Source organism: Ascaphus truei, chromosome 3, assembly GCF_040206685.1.
Source record: "Ascaphus truei isolate aAscTru1 chromosome 3, aAscTru1.hap1, whole genome shotgun sequence".
NCBI lineage: Eukaryota > Metazoa > Chordata > Amphibia > Anura > Ascaphidae > Ascaphus > Ascaphus truei.
The window spans coordinates 317,411,574-317,432,515 of record NC_134485.1 but is presented as its reverse complement, the minus strand read 5'-3'; the positions used below and the strand labels follow the sequence as shown (position 1 = coordinate 317,432,515).

At 43.1% G+C, this 20,942-nt stretch overlaps 1 protein-coding gene across 3 annotated transcripts in view; it reads left to right on the top strand.

Moving 5' to 3' along the window:
• ERICH6B (glutamate rich 6B) overlaps positions 1–20,942 on the top strand; it is a 194,077-nt gene that overhangs the window by 18,960 nt on the left and 154,175 nt on the right. For 2 of the 3 annotated variants that reach the window (XM_075591123.1, XM_075591120.1), the window contains 2 exons: positions 13,406–13,793; positions 14,776–14,845. In XM_075591123.1, the coding sequence (XP_075447238.1) occupies positions 13,454–13,793; positions 14,776–14,845 (410 nt within the window). In that variant the 5' untranslated portion in view covers positions 13,406–13,453. The remainder of the gene's footprint in view (positions 1–13,405; positions 13,794–14,775; positions 14,846–20,942) is intronic. The other variant, XM_075591121.1, reaches the window with a different exon arrangement.

Here is a 20,942-nt window from a genome sequence, read left to right as displayed (position 1 = left end):
TTTCTGTTAAATCTCCCTGCCTTGAGTGTAATCTGTTTAAAGCCCCCTCCCCCTAATGTGTCTGTTAAATCTCCCTGCCTGTGTTGCTGTGAGTGCAGTTTATGTAAATGTGGGGAGGGGGAGTGGGTTATAACCCCACCTCCTTGACTGTGATCTGTGTAAAGCCCCCTCCCCCTAATGTGTCTGTTAAATCTCCCTGCCTGTGTTGCTGTGAGTGCAGTTTATGTAAATGTGGGGAGGGGGGGGCGACCCGATGTGCATACTGTGAGGTCTAACAACCCTCACCCACTACCTATATACCGTTACTCCCCCCATCCTGGCCATGGCCCCTCCGCTTCTGCAAAATAGACACAAAAATTAAAACATCCAAAGTAATGTCCCATAACCCCTTAATCACCATAGCGGTTATTAACCGCTACAGTCATTAAGGGGTTAACCCACCCTCACCCACCATTCGGGACGTCTACATACCCTCCCACACTAACCCCTCACCCCATGAGGCCTAACCCCCCTCACCCACTACCCACAAGGGAGGCCTACCCACATACCGTTGGGGAACCCCCCCCCCACCCCCAGCACCCACAATAAAAACAATAGTGACCCACAATAAACATCATTATATTTATTAAATACATTAACCACCCCCTGTGCCCCCCCATAAATACAAGATTTATCCTTTTACAAACAGGGTTCATAACACTGCCCCACGCGAGTCCCCGGTGGGCTGGCGGAGCACATGACAGACCTACAGGGTACCAGAAGCCCTTTTCAAACAGGTTCTGGAGGCCTGCTGGTGGGTCCCGCCAGCACCATGGCCCCCTGGTGGTCTCCTTGGGTCACTGTGGGCCACAATTGGGTCCCCACGGTAGGCCCAAGGATGTCTGGGAGCCCCGGTTCAGACCCACAGGTGTCTGTGGGGCCTCAGGTGGTTCCCACGGGCATCTGGGGAACTCACGGGTGCTCACTACGGATCCGCGGAGCCCCCACAGAAGTGGGACCACACATCTTCATCCCCGCACCTACGGGTCGGCGGTGCCCCCACAGAAGTGGGACCACACAGCTTCATCCCCGCAGACTACGGGTCCGCGGTGCCCCCAAAGATGTGAGGCCACCGCTTCATCCCCGCATGTGTCACCAGTGGAACCACCAGCCTGGTACCCGTGAGATACCCGAGGAAACCACAGGTGGTCTCCAGAGGTCTCACGCGGAACCACGGAACAAACCCTGAATGTAAAAAAAATAAACCTGGCCTATACATTCAATACATACACCCCCCCCCCCCCCCCAACACCTACAGTACAATAATGTGCAAAATAACTATTATCCAGATATGGATAATAGATTAATTGCCCATTATTAAAAACATTAACTAGCATATTCAAATAAATAATAAAGTGCTACTGACCTCATCAAGATGAAGTCTCCATCGCCAGCAACATTCTTGTTTTGTCCACAAAATACATTGCCACAACAAAGCCAATACATTGCAATTACATTCAGATATCAATTAACCCCTTTAAACACCTTATCCGATAATAACCGCAAAGGTAATTAAAGGGGTTAAGCCACATTGGCCCGATACCCACCCTTCACCCATGAATTTGTACAGTTGCTTCATCATGCAACTATATATACAGTATATATATATATATATATATATATATATATAAAAAATAAAAAAAACAAGATACAAACAACGCAAATTCCAAACACTTAGTGAGATGCAGTAAAAATGTTAACTACACCTGGCCAATCAGTCAAACAAGAGGTGTTATACCGTACAGTCTAATCCTGCTTGGATGCTGCCAGTTAGGTCTGCGGCTCCACACTTGCCGCAATGGATAATGCAGGGAAGAAATGACCTAGGTGCAAATAAGCCAGGAAAGAAACAAAGAGAAAAATATCATAGGGCAGTATGTCTGTAACTTTCAGAGTCAAGGTGGTAAGATATACACTTACACTTAGTCTGCAAATTAAAGCCTTTAATCCACCAATGGGATTCAGGAACTCTGCTTCTGATTTTCTGTGTAGTTTGTCTCAGACACTCCACATGTAATGCTTGCTCCAGAGGTTTGCTTCAGAATCACCATCCGTCTGCTGCTGCACGTCACCTTTACAGGGGATGAAGCTCACCGGGAGGGGGGGAGGGGGGGGTTAGGGACAGTAGAACAAGGAATAGTATAAAACCTTTTATTAAAAAACTATCTAAAAAATAACAAACAGTATTCCACTCACACGCTGTGAAATATTTTCAGGCAGTTGAGAGTTTAATAGAGTCTCTCACACTCGTAAAGCTGAGTCTCCGGTCCACTGCACTGATGCTATCCTCGTTTGCTTCCGCGTCACGTGCTCCGGCTCCGACTCTCGCGAGACTCCGACCTTCAATGACGTCAGAGCGCTACCTCCACTCCGGTCTGCAGCGCGTCTCGGACTGCTCTGTCTGCAAATGTCTGCCCATGACATTAAATAAATAAATGTCTGCCCATGACCTTTTAAATAAATAAATACATGAATATAAATAAATATATATGTATATATGTGTATATATATATATATATATATATATATATATATATATATATATATAACAACAATCCCTATACATATATATATATATATATATATATATATATATATATATATATATATATATATATATATATATACTGTATATATATATATATACACACATGATGAACCAATATGCAAATAAATGTAGAAGGGTTATCAAAACCATACTGTACTACAAATAACACTTCTCCATACAGACACACTACATTACAATGAATTTCCTTTAATAATCCTAACTGGTCTTACAATCTAAATCATCAAATGCCAATGAAAAACCTCACATTCCAATCAATACATTGCATTTACATTGTATAAATGATGCATAAAATCTATGCACCATATACATTCTGCAAATGAATGTGAACAATATCATTGCAAGCTAAATACAAATACAGTACAGTACCTCCAAACAAGTCAACTATTTTAACCAATCAAGTAAACAAAAATCAATTAGCAATCATTATTTACATCCCTAAACAATTGACAGTCCATCCCGAACAATGAAACAATTAACTAATTCACGCCTCGAGCAGAAACATTCAGCATGTGAAAAAATATAAGTACCAACCAGAATACAAACTTTAAAACCAAGGCTAACCCTGAACACAAGCACACAATATCAACAATTACATCTTTCTAATTGTAAAATACTTTAAACACACAATAAAGCATAGCAGCATAGACAAATTATTTTAAAACACATGAAAGAAAGCTTTTAAAATAACATCATTTCTTACCCTGTATGTATATATCTCTCTAGACATATATACATACATACATACAGTTGCAAGAAATTATATACCACAAAAAAAAATACACATGTTTAAAAAGCTTTAAAAAAAATTAACAAGTTAAATAAAATACATTTCTTTAGTTCACTTACCATTACTTGCCCCCACCGACTCCCGTTGCGCAGCTTACTCACGAACCAATCCACCAGGCACAGGAACCCATAAAATAATAAACCATAAAAAAATAAACATTAAACTAAAAATCAAAATCAATCCACGGGTCTTCTATTTGTAATCCATCTTCATCTGTATTCTTTCTTCTATCTTCTTCCGGGCGGGGTCTTCTGTCCATCTTCGGCCACGCCCTGGTCTTCTTTCTTCTCCGGAGGTCCTTCCTCCTCGGCGTCTGGCTTCAAAATGAGACGACATAGGCTTTTAAAGGCCTATGACGTCACATTTTCGTCATATGGTTCCCAAGGCCCTGATTGGGCCGTGAAAACCATGTGTTTTGGCCGATAAAAATTAAAATGATGACGTCACTTAAAGGCAATGAAAGAACAGCCAATCAGAATGGCTTTGCTTCAATTGCCTTTAAGATGACGTCATGAAAAGACACATGGCCGCCCTCACATGGTATGGTAGCCAATCAGAGCGTGGGAACTCCATCCCTACTCTGATTAGCTCTAGTATACCATGTGACAGAGGCTTGGGGGGAGAATTTTAATAATGGGCAATTAATCTATTATCCATATCTGGATAATAGTTATTTTGCACATTATTGTACAGTAGGTGTTGGGGGGGGGGGTGTATGTATTGAATGTATAGGCCAGGTTTATTTTTTTTACATTCAGGGTTTGTTCCGTGGTTCCGCGTGAGACCTCTGGAGACCACCTGTGGTTTCCTCGGGTATCTCACGGGTACCAGGCTGGTGGTTCCACTGGTGACACATGCGGGGATGAAGCGGTGGCCTCACATCTTTGGGGGCACCGCGGACCCGTAGTCTGCGGGGATGAAGCTGTGTGGTCCCACTTCTGTGGGGGCTCCGCGGATCCGTAGTGAGCACCCGTGAGTTCCCCAGATGCCCGTGGGAACCACCTGAGGCCCCGCAGACACCTGTGGGTCTGAACCGGGGCTCCCAGACATCCTTGGGCCTACCGTGGGGACCCAATTGTGGCCCACAGTGACCCAAGGAGACCACCAGGGGGCCATGGTGCTGGCGGGACCCACCAGCAGGCCTCCAGAACCTGTTTGAAAAGGGCTGCTGGTACCCTGTAGGTCTGTCATGTGCTCCGCCAGCCCACTGGGGACTCGCGTGGGGCTGCGTTATGAACCCTGTTTGTAAAAGGATAAAATTAAATATTTATGGGGGGGCACAGGGGGTGGTTAATGTATTTAAAAAATATAATGATGTTTATTGTGGGTCACTATTGTTTTTATTGTGGGTACTGGGGGAGGGGGGGTTCCCCAACGGTATGTGGGTAGGCCTCCCTTGTGGGTAGTGGGTGAGGGGGGTTAGGCCTCACGGGGTGAGGGGTTAGTGTGGGAGGGTATGTAGGTGTCCCGAGTGGTGGGTGAGGGTGGGTTAACCCCTTTATGACTGTTAATAACCGCTATGGTGATTAAAGGGTTAGGGGACATTACTTTGGATGTTTTAATTTTTGTGTCTGTTTTGCGGAAGCGAAGGGGCCATGGCTAGGATGGGGGGGTAACGGTATGTGGGTAGTGGGTGAGGGTGGTTAGACCTCACAGTATGCACATCGGGTCGCCCCCCCCCCCCTCCCCACATTTACATAAACTGCACTCACAGCAACACAGGCAGGGAGATTTAACAGACACATTAGGGGGAGGGGGCTTTACACAGATCACAGTCAAGGAGGTGGGGTTATAACCCACTCCCCCTCCCCACATTTACATAAACTGCACTCACAGCAACACAGGCAGGGAGATTTAACAGACACATTAGGGGGGAGGGGGCTTTATACAGATTACACTCAAGGCAGGGAGATTTAACAGAAACATTAGGGGGGAGGGGGCTTTAAACAGATTACACTCAAGGTAGGGAGATTTAACAGAAACATTAGGGGGGAGGGGGCTTTACACAGATTACACTCAAGACAGGGAGATACAGGGGATGTACTGTACTGTATGTTGTTTATTGCAATGCTTCAATGTGTGTACAATATAATGTTTTTTACAATTAGATAGATGTAATCCTTGGTATTGTAAGGGTTAGCCTTGGTTTTAAATTTTGTTTTCTGGTTGGTACTTATATATTGATTTTTGTTTACTTGATTGGTTAAAATAGTTGACTTGTTGAGAGTACAGTATTTGTATTTAGCTTGCAATGATATTGTTCACATTCATTTGCAGAATGGATATGGTGCATAGATTTTATGCATCATTTATACAATGTAAATACAATGTATTGATTGGAATGTGAGGTTTTTCATTGGCATTTGATGATTTAGATTGTAAGATCAGTTAGGTTTATTAAAGGAAATTCATTGTAATGTAGTGTGTCTGTATGGAGAAGTGTTATTTGTAGTACAGTATGGTTTTGATAACCCTTCTACATTTATTTGTATATTGGTTCATCGTGTGTGTGTGTGTGTGTGTGTGTGTGTGTGTGTGTGTGTGTGTGTGTGTGTGTGTGTGTGTGTGTGTGTGTGTGTGTGTGTGTGTGTGTGTGTGTGTGTGTGTGTGTGTGTGTATATATATATATATACAGTATATATGTATGTATGTATATATATATATATGTATAGGGATTGTTGTTATATATATATATATATTTATATTCATGTATTTATTTATTTATTTAGATTTATTAATTGTGGGGCTGCTGTGCGTGAATTTTTTTATTGTGGGTAGCGGGGGTGGGTGAAGGGGGTATTAGGCCCTTGGTGTGAGTTTAGGACTTGCGGGGGGGTTGCGGGTGCACTTAACCCCTTCACGACCGTAGCAGTTAATACCGCTACGGTCGTGAAGGGGTTAAGTGCACCCACTAACCCCCCGCAAGCCCTAAACAACCACCGTTGGGGCTAATACCCCCTTCACCCACCCCCGCTACCCACAATAAAAAAAATTCACACTCAGCAGCAGCACAATTAATAAATAAATCTAAATAAATACATGAATAGAAATAAATACATTTAAAATACATTTTTATTCATAGTGTAGATGTGCAGAGGGTCTCCGGAGCTGAACCGCTTTGGTTTTAGGTCTGGGTACCCCCTGCTTCCCGAGATACAGGCCCCTTTAGGGGGTGCCGGTATCCCTCTGCTTCGTTTACATGCCGCGGTCGAGTGATCGGGACCTTTAAATGCAGAGGGATACCGGCACCTCATAAAGGGGCCTGTATCTCGGGAAGCAGGGGGTCCCCGGACCTGAAACCAACGCGGTTCAGCTCCGGAGACCCCCTGCACATCTACACTATGAATAAAAATGTATTTTAAATGTATTTATTTATATTCATGTATTTATTTATTTATTTAGATTTATTTATTTATTTTTTGGGCGGCTGCTGTGTGTGAATTTTTTTTATTGTGGGTAGCGGGGGTGGGTGAAGGGGGTATTAGCCCCAACGATGGTTGTTTAGGGCTTGCGGGGGGGTAGTGGGTGGGGTTAACCCCTTCATGACCGTAGCGGTATTAACTGCTACGGCCGTAAAGGTGTTAAGTGCACCCGCAACCCCCCCGCAAGTCCTAAACTCACACCAAGGGCCAAATACCCCCTTCACCCACCCCCGCTACCCACAATAAAGCGGGCACGGTGGGTTAACCCCTTCATTGCCTTAGCGGCTATCAGCTCTGGTAATGAAGCAGCATTTCTGTATTTTTAATAATATTGTGCAGGAGCAGGGGGTCCCTTGAGCTTTGATTTGTGGCTCAGGGAACCCCCTGCTCACTGTACAATATTATTAAAAATACAGTCATGCTGCCTCGTTACCATAGCACATAGCCGCAAAGGTAAGGAATGAGTGTTTATTTATATATGTGTTTTATTCATACTGTAGATGTGCAGAGGGTCTCCGGAGCTGAACCGCTTTGGTTTTAGGTCCGGGGACCCCCTGCTCCCCGAGATACAGGCCCCTTTATGGGGTGCCGGTATCCCTCTGCTTTGTTTTCATGCCGCGGTCACGTGATCGGGACCTTTAAATGCAGAGGGATACCGGCACCTCATAAAGGGGCCTGTATCTCAGGAAGTAGGGGGTCCCCGGACCTGAAACCAACGCGGTTCAGCTCCGGAGACCCCCTGCACATCTACACTATGAATAAAAATGTATTTTAAATCATTTTTAATGTGCCGATGTTTGCGCAGAGAGAGCAGCAGTTCTCTCTCTGCTGCAAACACATCTCGCCAGGGGACGGCCTATTGTATCATTGATGTGCATATACAGTACTGTATGTGTATGTTAGGGTTATAGGGGTTGTTGTTATACAGTATATACTGTATATATACAGTATATACTGCATTACAATTCATGAATTTCTCGCCTTCAAAGACAACAGCTCGCAAACGCCCGCATGCGTTTTTACACGGCATTGCAATATTGCAGCCAGCGGGAATAAAATGCTTAAATCACAGCCGCGAAAATAACGCAATACACCCCGGGAGAAAACGACACAAAACCGCACATCACCGGGATAATCTGAAATTCGCGGAGCTAGCCGAGTTAGAATAAAGTTGATCGCCACTGTATGGTTGCTTTTTTTAATCCTGTAAGTGCATTTCCTTTGGGCTGCACTTTTTTAATAAATGTACTCTTTTGTTTAAACAGTTACATGCTATGGAGCTTGCGCTTCTGTTTGTTTTTTGTTCTTAGATTCGTAGTGGTTGGCTATACCACTTTTATCTGAAGTTGCAAAGACGCTCCCTGGATCATCAATTGGGACCTTTATTTCTCTGGATTTTTCAAGTGGAACATTTATTTTGGACTTTGTTTTTTTCACTATCATTTATGGTTTGAAGTTATATGTAGTTAAAGTGTGTTGATTTTTATTAGGGTTTTTATTGATTCATATAATGTATTATCATTATTCTATATATATTGTCACTATTATCCACCTGAGCGCTACTTAATTTTGTGTTGGTCTTTGAGATATATTTATTTATATATATATCGTTTATGTATAATGGAAGCCTAAAAACAGTATTTAAAAAAATATATATATATATACACAGTATATATATGTTTTTAGGCAGTATATATGTTTTTAGGCTTTCCATTATACATACACTAGATAGATAGATAGATAGATAGATAGATAGATAGATAGATAGATAGATAGATAGATAGATAGATAGATATGCCCACACCACATTGCAGTCTCTTTTAGTCCCAGATCAAGGCTGGAAACATTGTATTTATCTATGCAGGGGGTTTATTTACATGGTTAAATCATACACCAACAGGCCCACCATCCATTTAAGTCAAAACAACACATAAAAATAACACCTTTTCCCTTAAGGGAAAACTAACTACAACGTAGCTTTAGCCCTCACTAACTGGATGGCCAGCTAAGCTGGTTCCCACCCCAAAATAGGTACTAATATGTTTAACATACACAGTCTCTGTAAACAGCAATAAAGGGGTTTGCTTATCTGTTGGTCCAGGTTTTGAACAGACGTCCCCACTTCAGCACAGCCTCCCTTCCTAGGGGAGCTCAGCCCCAGGAGAGCTCAGAGAATCTCTCCTCTCTAAGTCCAATATTAAGGTTAGGACATCCCCGCTTCAGCACGGTCTGTCGTCCTTCCTTCTACTTCCTGGGAATAACGACCCAGGCAGTCCCAGCAGACTCCGTGACCACTGTCCAGCAGGTCTAGGGGACTGTGCCAGCCTCTTTTACAGCTGGGGAACACTTTCTATCTCCCCTCCTTCTCTGGGTAAAAACAGTCTCTTTCAGCATGGCAGCTCTCTGTACCTGCTTTAAACACTTCCTTGATCACTCAAGGAGTCCAGCCTGATTAATTACTTTGCAGCTGCTGCTATTTTCTCTAGGTAAGATTAACGCTCTGTAGACTGGAAAGCACACTTGCTGCACTGTTCCAGCACCTACACGACAGTGATGGTATCACAATATATACTGTATATGAAAATGGTAGTGTATGCATATCTTTATTTATATAGAGCCATCCATGTACACAGTGCTTCACAGCAGTAATACATATGACATAATAATGTAACACAATGGGAATACGCACTTCAGACATAAAAATAACAATTGGAAACAAAGTCCCTGCCCAAAGAGCTTACAATCTAAGTATATGCAAGCCATCCTGTTGTGAGGATGAATTAAATTTTTACAACTCCAGTGCATGTTGGTTTCTCTATCTCGCAGTTTGGAATAATGCATTAAAAGCAAAACCTGAATTGCAGATTAAGAAAGAGATTTACACTGGTGCTTCCAGTCCTGTGACAGGGACTCTTTTTAATGCAGTTTTAATATGTCAGCAATACAGATTTATATAGTGTATGTCAGTGGTGCACAAAACTTTTAGTCTGCGCCCGTCCCCCCTCCCCCCCTTGCTCTCCCCCACTGCTCGTGCCCCCGGCCTGCTCCTCTCTTACCTTTTGTCCGGCGTCATCTGACGTCACAACGTCATTTGACGCCGCTTTGCCATGGCGACGCAGAAGCCACCAAAGACAAGGTAAGTGAAGCATACAGAGGCCTTGAGCGCTCCCCCGGCATTTAATTTAAATGTTTTGGGGAAGAGTGCGGGGCCTCTGTAAGCTCCGTGCCTCCCCAGAAAATGTCAGGCCCTCCAGTTTGCTCACTTCCGCTGTATGTGTCGGTTGACACACAGGTCTTCGTTGGGTAGTGCAAAGCCTTCAGGCAGCGGTGCTCAACTCCAGCCCTCTAGACCAGGGCTGCATGAGATTCTCTGCAGGGAGCACGGCCTTTACAGAGGCTCTGCGCTCTTCCTGAAGGCATTTAAATTAAATGCCAGGGGAGCGGTGAAGGCCTCTGTAACTGCACTTACCCTTGGCTCAGACGGCTTCTAGTGACTCATCGCCATGGCAATGCGGTGTCAAATGATGCTGCGGGATAACATGATGCCGCCTTGCCATGGCGTCGTGATGTCAGAATGCCGGAGCCAAGGTAAGGAGAGGGGGCACGAGGAGGGAGGGAGAGCTGGCAGGGGGTGGGGGAGGGGGTGCAGTGGAAAAATATTGTGCACCCCTGCTCTAGACCCCCCAACAGGTCAGGTTTTATGGATATATCAGCTTCAGCACATGTGGTGGCTCAATCAGTGGCACAGTGAAAGACTGAGCCACTGATTGGGCCACATGTGCTGAAACAGGGACTGATTAAGCTACCTGTGCTGAAGCACGGATATCCTGAAAACCTGACCTGTTGGGAGGAGGAGGGCCGGTTTGAGGACTGGAGTTGAGCATCCCTGCCTTAAGGCACTTTACGACCAGTTTTTTTAATTAACAACGTTAAGTAAATCTGGGCCTGGTGCCCTATACACTTAAACACCCGGCGTCCTTAGAACAGTCCCCACACAGAATGTGAGGTAGTGCTTCCCCCCTTGTGTGGTGATTGTGCACGGTGGGTTCCTTCCTTGCTACGACCTGGGTATAGTGGAGATCTTCTCTTAGCAGAGCCGCATCCCATGGTCCCACAAAGCGGGGTCTGCAAAATCCCCTCACGCCTTGAGAGGCGAACTCCAACTGGTGTCTCACCTAATGTTCTGGTGTGACCTGAGGCCCTTTTCCAGACCGCGGGTCGCCGCGTTGGGTTCCCCCGACGACACGGTGACTTGAGTAGGAGTCTCTAAGAGGGCAGAGTCCCTATCTATGGCCTTCCCTATAACACTACTCTTAGTGGGGTCAGGGCCTATGGGGCAGTACTAGGCCTAGTCCAGAGGAGCACTGCTCCCTGAACCCTACCTCTCTGCTTGGTGCCGTCCGACTGAAGCGCGGTGCCTTTGCTCGCCAAACCTAATGTCTCTTCCTTCCTTCCTGATCCCTATTGGCTGGGGTGCCCAAGCGGGTGCCTACCGCAGAGAATCCTGCGACTCGTAGTCCCATGCTGCATCTTGCGGAGCTTTCTGAGATGGCAGCCGCACTCGGTACTCCTTACACATGCGCCCTACATGTGCAAAACCTAACATGGCCGCCCCCACCTCCCGGCGCGGAGCTCCGGCGGCTCCCCCGCACCGAAGGTAATAGGAGGTTCGGCTAGATCTAATCACATTATTTCATATTACGGCTGTAATTTAATAGACAAAGATTTATATTTTATATAGATTGTATAGACCTTATAAATATAATTGTGAAATATACAGAGCTTTTGCACTTCTAACATACAGCAACCCTGTCAATGTAACTGGAGAAATAAAATTACCAGTAATTGCAACACAATCTTCCTTTAAGTATAATACTGTTACAATGGAAATTGTTAGGTAGTAATCCCTGCAAGCAAAAAGAAAGTGTTTGAAAGTAGACCTTTTCCCCAACCTCTAAGATAAAGAGATCTTATCAGCCTGCATTATTATTACAGCATTAGGGGCCAATGAATAATGTTGCCATGTGATGCATGAATGATTTCTATGTAATAAATTCCCATTACTTTTCTTGGAATGGCAATTCTCTTTGTGTATTTAAGTACATATATCAGCAAGGACTGTCTCACAGTAGGAGCCTTTTGTAAAGCTCCTGAATAAACATCTCTAAATAAAAAAATTATTTTGATTGGTAGAATTTTGCCTGCATTCATTTTTTTGTCTTGAATTATTCTATTTTTTTTTTTCTTCATAAAAAAAGCATCCTTGCAGGGTATGAAGCCACTATATTTTTCTATAGTGCAAAAGCGTTGTATAATTGTAGGGCAGGATTCTGTTGCAAAGGCTCAATCTTCACCTCAGACGCTTTTAGAAACAACACCAAGTCACAGCAAAAGCAGCCCTCTAATAGAGTCTCCCCAACATGCTTCACCTTCACTGCTTCGTGCTGCTAATCCAGTGTTAACATCATGAGGAAAAGACAGACACAACTTCAAAGAACTGAATATTATCCCATGCATCTCTGCTGTAGGGGTCTGTTTGCTACTCAGCTGTGTTCACTTCACCTCAGACGCTCTTACAAACAACACAGTCACAGCAAAGGCAGCAGCCAAAGGGTGTAAGAAGAAGAGCTGCCAAAGGGTGTCAGACGTTTGTTGATGTTACAGCTGCTCTGTTTACTGGTCTTCGGTAAAATATTTGAAATGTATATTTAAGCATTTCCATGTTCACACATTACCCTTCTCTCACAGCTCTACCTCCGCACATCCCACTTACAACGCCAACCCCTCCCATTAACAAGCAGCTATCCAAAAACACACAACCTTCTAATGCCCTGTACCTTATGTTTCCACTTGCCCTTCCTTATAGAGTGTAAGCTCCTTGGGGTAAGGCGCTCCTTGCCTAGTGTAGCAATGTGTGTTAATGTTTGTTATTTTATTGTCTTTCATCCTCCAACTCTATTGTACTGCGCTATGGCATATGTTGGTGCATTATAAATGATGATGATAATATATATACTGTATTGCTTAATGAAGGTTACATACAGTATCAAAGATCTGCCAGGTAGGACTTTTAAAATATTTTGGGGAATTCAGAATTAGCTGGGTTACAAGTACTGTACCATTTACATACGAATTAAAGAATGTCTGATTCTAGATAAACCCCAACAAAGCTTTATGGTATCATCGTATCACTACTTTCTGTATGATATTACATCCTACCCTATAACCTTGAGCAGAAGGCCTTTTACTCCTTTTATCACATGTACTATATTTATACTCCGCTGTAAGCTCTTAGAGGTACAGTAGGAGATAAGTGTATGTACTGCAGACCTGTCAATTCTCACTGCTTTTCTGTAAGTGTCCGATTTCCATCCAGTCTCGCTGATTTCTAACACTGATTTTTGTCCTTGTAGGATTTTGTATACAGAGTCCTATAAGGATATAACCCGTTCTTTGGCATTATACAGTGGCAGAGCTATGTAAGCCAAGACCAAACAAGTGACATAATTAGCATTTCATTGCAGCCATGGACAAGCTGAAGAGGTGAAAATGCATATACCTAATATATTTTTTTTAATTGAATTTCAGAATGCAGATTTCACTACAAGCTACAAACACAGCTAAAAGATATGCACAATGGACAAACCTAATGAAAACATGTCAGACCATTTGTGCAATCAAAGAACTACAGCGGACACCAGCCATGGTACGTTACATCTTACAGTGGAAAATGTGATGCGATTAGAACAGGAGCAGGCATCTGCTGAAGGATTTCTTCCTGAAAGGTCAGTGGAGGATTACATGAGGAGGACACATCAATTATCACTGGAAGAAGGACAAAAAAGCAGTGATATCACTGAGGCAACTCCACTTGCAAAGGCTCCCAGTGACATCCCAACCCAGTCAATGGAAGAACACGAAGCAGATTCGCAGATAAAAGATATGAATAACACCGTGAATGAAGTTTCTGGAGATGGTGGGTTTCCTTTTGCATGTCTTTCACTCCCGTGTTTCATTGTGTTAAATCATTTTTGAACAATAGTGGGAATTAGTGCAAGTACATAGGAAAAAATGTGATCATCTTCTGCCTGTGGGTTTGTACATAGTTACATAGCACTGTTTTGTGAATCAGCCCCTAAGTGGTTAAGTGGACGATAAATGCCCTTATAGCGGGCTGCTGCCTGATCTGCTATTCACAAAGCAGTTTTAACACTGCAGTAGCGCAGTGCAGTGTAGTGGCTTTTTTATGCCCCATAAACAGTCAGAGAATAAAGTCGTCCAATAGGGCAAAAAAAAAAGGCAAAAGCGACATTTTCTGCCAGTAACAGCTATTCATAAAGCTATGATAAGTTTATCGGTGTATAAAAGCTCGCCATAATTTTTCACCTGCTAAAGCCTGGTGCAAAAAAGATTGACAGGCGCATAAAAAGTATTTTTTTTTTCAGCACTGGTACCAATCCTGAGGCCGGCGGGGGTCTCCGAGTGGTCCCAGCAGGTGTCCGGGGGTCCTCGGGTGGTCCCCGTAGGTGTCTAGGGGCCTCCACGTGGTCCCCGTACGTGTTTGGGGGCCCCACGGGGGTCCTCGGGTGGTCCCCGTGGGTGTCTTGGGGCCTACAGGTAGTCCCCACGGGTGTCCCCGGAGGGTGTCCGGGGTCGCCGCTGGCCTGTGGTACCAAACCTGTGCCGAAACAAATTAAGTTTCACTTGTAGATCCAGCCTGGTTGCGGTTTCTGTTTCACGATGAAGATGGCACCAAAGACAATTTCAGAATATTTACTATAAAATCCCCCATCGCACTTTAATTTTAATTGGCGGCAGATTTTTATGTGGACAAGTTATGTTTCTTCAATAATGATAAGATACATATAATGTATTTAAAAAAACAGATGGGTACTGTAGAACTAATATAGTGAAAAGTATTCTGTTGTATGGATGTTTTCTTTCTTTTGTTGTCTCAGAGAATAAGAGAGAAACACAAGCAAGTAATACTAGCACACCATCAAATGATTCAATTGCCAAGAAAATAAGGTATGTGAAGGATAAATTACATTGTCCTCCTTTCCAAGTTGCCCCTCTTTCTAGAATTTAAATTGCACGTGTCGTGCATGTTAAACATTTTTAGAGTGAGTCCATTTTCTGTGTTGTTCCTCCAAAATATTGGGAGATCTGCTGAAGTACAGTAGAGACATTTATTTTTGTTTGTTGAATAGGGCACCAGTTTTTAGCCATCTTTCTCACAAGCTCATGGCTAAAATGGTAAAAGTTAATAAACAGCAGAGGGCTAGAATCATAGTTTTCTTTTGTACCACCCATCTCTGACAATCCAATACAACACTGTCCTTATCTCCTCAATTGGCCAGTACACGCCTCCTGTACACCGACACACACAGCACTCCAACACACAACCCTGGCTAAATACACAGACACTCTTTGACGGATTTCCTTCACTTTAAATATATTCTGCCCTGCTTTAACTTTGCTCTTTTTCTTGTCAAACCAGGGTTACTTCACCTATCTTATAAACAGGCATATATTAAACCCTGTGACATTTTCTCTGTCTTTGACCCCCTTCTTCCACCTCCTGCCACACCATGCTCCACTTCTTCCATTACACCCCAAGACTTTGCTGTTTATTTCAAGATGCAAGTTATCCACAAATAAATTCCCTCTGTCCCCTTCCACACCCCTCCTTCTCTAATACTTCCCCATCTGCCTTTGTCTCTTTCTCTTCATTTACAGAGGAAGACGCATCTCTGCTGCTCTTCTCAATCTCCACCACATGCAGCTTCAACCCCATTCCCTCCCATCTCCTGAAACCTCTCGCTTTTACCATGGTCCCCATCCTCACAAACATCTATAACTCATCTCTGTGCTCTTAATGAGGTCGTGAATCTCACTATATCAGGGTCTCTCTCTCTTCAGTCACTTGCTCCAAATTCAATCATGCATGCGCTAGCTCACTAAGAAAGACTCTGACACAAGGTTCAGCTTCAATCTCAGTACATGCGTTATCCCCGGGGGCAACACAGGAACTGCCGAGTTTTTGTATTACAATCTATTTATATCAAAGTAGGCTAACACTAGCCAATCATTCAATGCCACACCTATTATGCGGCAAAGCTTATCCAATTATTACATTAGTTAGTAGAAAAAAGGCACAATGGGGGCGGGGGTCTTGTCGGCTGATGCAAGTTTCACAGGAATGCCGTGTGTCCTTGCTTTCTGAAGTTATGTTTCGTTTTCTCTGTAATCAGTCGGCTTTAGGTCACAGTTACCTCGGATAGAAAACAGTATTAGTAAAAAAGCACAGCAAACAGATATAAGATGGAGACGAGTGGTTTCTATAAAGCATAGAGATATGATCTCCCATATTCTATCCTTCACAGTCCCCCCTAGAAACCACGAGACAAACATAATCTTATAAAAGTATTAAAAAACTAAACCAAAAAGGATATACTTTCCCTATGACTAATCTTAACCTTAGAAAAACTACCTGAGGGTGTTGGTCGGCTGTTCATGAGCTTCTCTCATCCCCGACAACTGCTTGCTCGCTAAACTCGAAGACCTACAGAACATACACAAGGAGTCCCTTCCCTACCGAAAAACAAACTAGGGTCTGGGAACTTGATTGGTCACCCCTGTCACTCCAGAGTACTATAATGGACTGGTCTTATGTTCTCTCGTTTTTGTAATGGCATATTTTCATAACATTGGCACATTGCTCTTGTTCTCAAGGTTTTTGGCTTAGCTGAACCGCTCAATATCAATTGGAACTTCAGAAGAAAAAAATGTATTTTAAACTAACATTCATTCCAACTTTCATACAGACAATAGACAATATCAGGCACCTAAGATGGATGCTGACTCAAAATGGTTGCTTAGATCCCAGTGCTGTTATGTCAGACCCCCACTTACGTCATATTCTCACTCTGTCACTCCCTCCTTTTTATTCTTAAAACATAGCTTTTGAGAATAAAGTTCATGATGATAGTCCAGGGATAACTCAGAGGACAAGGGTGCGTGCCCTTCACTGTCATAGTCTCGTAAGGCGCTGCGGCCAATATGTCTTTTGATGAATTGAATAACTGTGGTCGGCATCTTCTTTCTTCACGGTACTGCTGTTTTCTGGCATCTGTAAAGAGTGGCATCCGATTGGGGGAGGGGGTCGCACACCTGTGGATCATACCTTTGCAACACGTGACACCCACATATATGACAACAAGTAACACTCCCAAACACATCAAAACATTCAAAAAAAATTGCTCCAAGTGATCTAAGCCATTCACCTAACCCCAAGGGTGATAATCTGTCACTTCCCTTTGTAACCCTCTTTTGAATCTCTTGTATTTAATCTAGTTCATGCTGCACATTGCTACACTGATCTGAAATAAAAACACAACATTGTCTTTAACCAAACACATAACCCTCCTTTTGAAGCTAAAACATAGTCTAAAGCAATTCTGTTTTGTAAGGCCATAAGCCTAATCTGAACCTGTTCTTGGATTTTCAGAATCATCACAACATTCTATTACTGAGAATTGAGGGGGTTTGGTATCTGTGGAAGCTAATGCATGATCCTCACCCCTGCACGCATTATATACATCAATCACTCAGAATATCAGAACAGACGATGTCTGCGATGGGTCAACATGGCTGACTTATGATCCTTTCCTTGTGGCTGACACACGCCCCTGGGTGACCCCCTCCTGTCGGTGGAGGTGCAACACACTTCTGGATCAAAGTTTTGCTGCACATGACACATACATAGAGAGTGATGAGTACTGCCAAAACACATACAAGAGCTTTCACAAGCCACGCTTCCAGGAAACCAATCCTCCCATCAAGGCTCAATTCTACATACACCTTAAATTTCTAACTTAACACACTCTAAAGAATAAAAATATTGAGTCTCTGCAAAAAATGAAATGTTCTGATAAAACCTGGCCTTAGCCTGGTGTCTTATTTTCCTCGTTGGTTAACGGTTAGAGTTTTGACTCGGCAAGACGTTAACTTGCTGCGACTGTGCTTTAGGTGACTTTGGTCTTTGGTGGAGCTGGAACGAGCTTTACTGTACTTTGGGTCCAGGAAAATGACTCTGCCGCTTTGACTTTGCTGTATTGGTGGTTACTTTAGGCCTTTTCACCTGAGATGAAAAGCATGCTTGCGCAGGAAATATGTGACTATTAACCCCATCTCGAGTAGGTGCACTTTCAACGTTGCCTAGAGAGACTCAAAAAATGTATTAGTTGCATACAACTTATTGTTTTATTACCAATAACATGGTCCTTAATTCTTTCCTTTGGACTGTTGATAGTCATAAATCATCCCATATGTGTCTCATAGGGAGATAATTTATACCTAGGAATCAATTCTTGTATCAATGTGTTTACTCCTGTCTTAGCATCCACATATAGACAGAGGTATTCCCTATTAATGTTCCTAATTCATTCCTCAAATTAAAACTAAGTAGCCAATGTGAACCTGACTTTGATACAATCTAAGTTCCTGAAACTTTAGGGCCTCATCCCTTGCTAACCACTTGTTTCCATAATTAATTCTATCCTGTCTGCAGGCCATATCCCTAAGACCTGGGAAACTACCAGAGTTTGTCCCAATCTTCAAAAGTGGGGACAAAAAACACTGTCTCAAACTACAGGCCAATATCCCTTTTCCCAATACTATCCACTGTTATGGAAAAATATTCACTCCCAATTAAAGCAATTATTTTACCCATACAAATTTCCCTAGCCAATCCCTATCTGGCTTTTACCCCAAACACTCCACTGTAACGATTCTGCTAAAAAAATTGAAATGCCTTCTACATAATGCATACCTTATTCACTTATGTAACTGCTTTTGCAACGATGTATCCCCTGTATTTAACCCTATACACACGACACACCCACAAATGAGAGGTGACTCCCAAATTCACCACTTCCTGGCAAACCCATTCTAGATTAAACAGCAATTTATACAATAACCACTGCTTACGGACACCTTTGGAAAAAATAAATGGTTAAAAGTTATAACATACATCACATATTCAGTTAATAGACAAATGATTTTGTATAAGACTTCACACTAATGTCTTGCTTTATATAATCTCTTTGCACAGTGCTGAGCACATGGTCAGCTTTATAATTTTAAAGACACTCTGCATATTCATCTGACTAAAGAAAAAATATTTTCTATAAGACTTGTTTCCGGGCAAAGAGCCATTTCGTTTCTGGGCGTTTCGCCAATTGACCCTGAAAAGATAAGATAAAGGTACACCACAGCTTCTTCCTGAAAATAATAATTATTAGCTTGGAACTTTTGCTTAAAGTTTAAATACATGGAGCTTTATCCAGAGCCCTAAGAACTACATTTTTTATGACCTTTCAAAAATTAACCAACAGGCTTTTATATAGCTGAGGTTTATATAACTTCTTAACACACAAATAACGCCACACGCTCATGCTATTTCCCTACACTCAGTTTTTTTTAATGCTTTCTGTTTTGAACTTTTATAGTTTCACTGACTTCATTCACTACAAATTTATGCTATCCTGTTGCAATTCTGTCCTTTCTCAAGCTACACACACCTGTTTCTCTCCATTAATCAACACTCACAAGTCTAACCCTCACTAACTCTTCCTTCATCTCACCTCAGGACTTTTCTGACTATTTTGAGGATATGGCGGGGGAGGGTTAACTTTAGGGGTAGAAGGTGTAGTTTTGTCACTTTCGGGTACTTTCATATAACAGTAACTTTTCTTATCTTTCCCTCCACATTCTATTTCAGTGAAACCTTCCTTTTGAAGCTCAATAGCCACACTCAAAAATTTCTCAGCATTCTCCCACAATCCTCCATCTTTCAACATTCCTTTACATGCCTGGATTCTATCTTTCAACATTTTTGGTTGCAACCTTCCCGTAGGGGGTAAATCCAATACTTTAAACAACAATTTACATTTCTAGGAGACCCTTGTCTTCCAGCGTTCCCCGGGATTCAGTTATTATTTTAGACCATAGACTGGGTTGCAATCTCCCCGAGGACGGGACTCCAGCCAGTTTATACAGATTAGCAGCATTTTTGATATATTTCTTTCCTTCTCGAGTGCGGACTAAATCTAGTGCTGTCTGTGCCCCTGTGGGCAACACATGTTTTTTCTTAAATAAGTGCAACATCTCTGAATTCTCTGTTCGTCCCACTAATATCTCGTGGCCGGTCCTGTGTCACCGTCTCGAGGGAACCACTGTTTGGTTACCGCCCTCAGACGCTGGGTCCCTGACCCCAGACACCCGGTACCGGAGACAGAGTACTACTTCGCCGTCTCGAGGGAACCACTTTTCCAGGTTACCGCCCTCAGAGCATCAGTGCCTGTCCTGTTCCCTCTGTACTGGGCTGACAGCCTGCACTTTCATTCAGGGATTTTGCAATTACTGGTCAGAAAATCAATCAGACAACCCGCAATCTATTTCCCATTAATACCCACTCGGTCTCTTAAATTCCCAACACTAATGCATTAATACACCTACATATACGACCTCCAGTCAGCCAACAAAAATCCCACTCCACTTCGGGCTCCCACTTGCGGCACTGACTAGCATATATAACATGTAAACATTCGTACAATTTAGCAACTTATAGGTGACCACAAGCAACTGAAGAGTATGATATTTTTAACAGTTCTAAACAGAGCGCGACTCTAAAGATCACACCGTTGTATCACATCAACGTGAGTGAAAGACCTAAACAGATTATACTACCTAGGCAGCAACCCACCGACTTGTCATAGGCAAGATAACACACAAATTGTATGCAAGAGCTTACCTTGACAATGAGGGTGATCAGTCCTCGGTTCGGTGTGTCACGGTCTCTGCAGCAAAATCAGCGACAGGTCAGTCTCTCGTGGTGAGCCGGAGTCACGCTCCCCCCCTTTCACGTTGGGCGCCAAATAATGAGGTCGTGAATCTCACTATATCAGGGTCTCTCTCTCTTCAGTCACTTGCTCCAAATTCAATCATGCATGCGCTAGCTCACTAAGAAAGACTCTGACACAAGGTTCAGCTTCAATCTCAGTACATGCGTTATCCCCGGGGGCAACACAGGAACTGCCGAGTTTTTGTATTACAATCTATT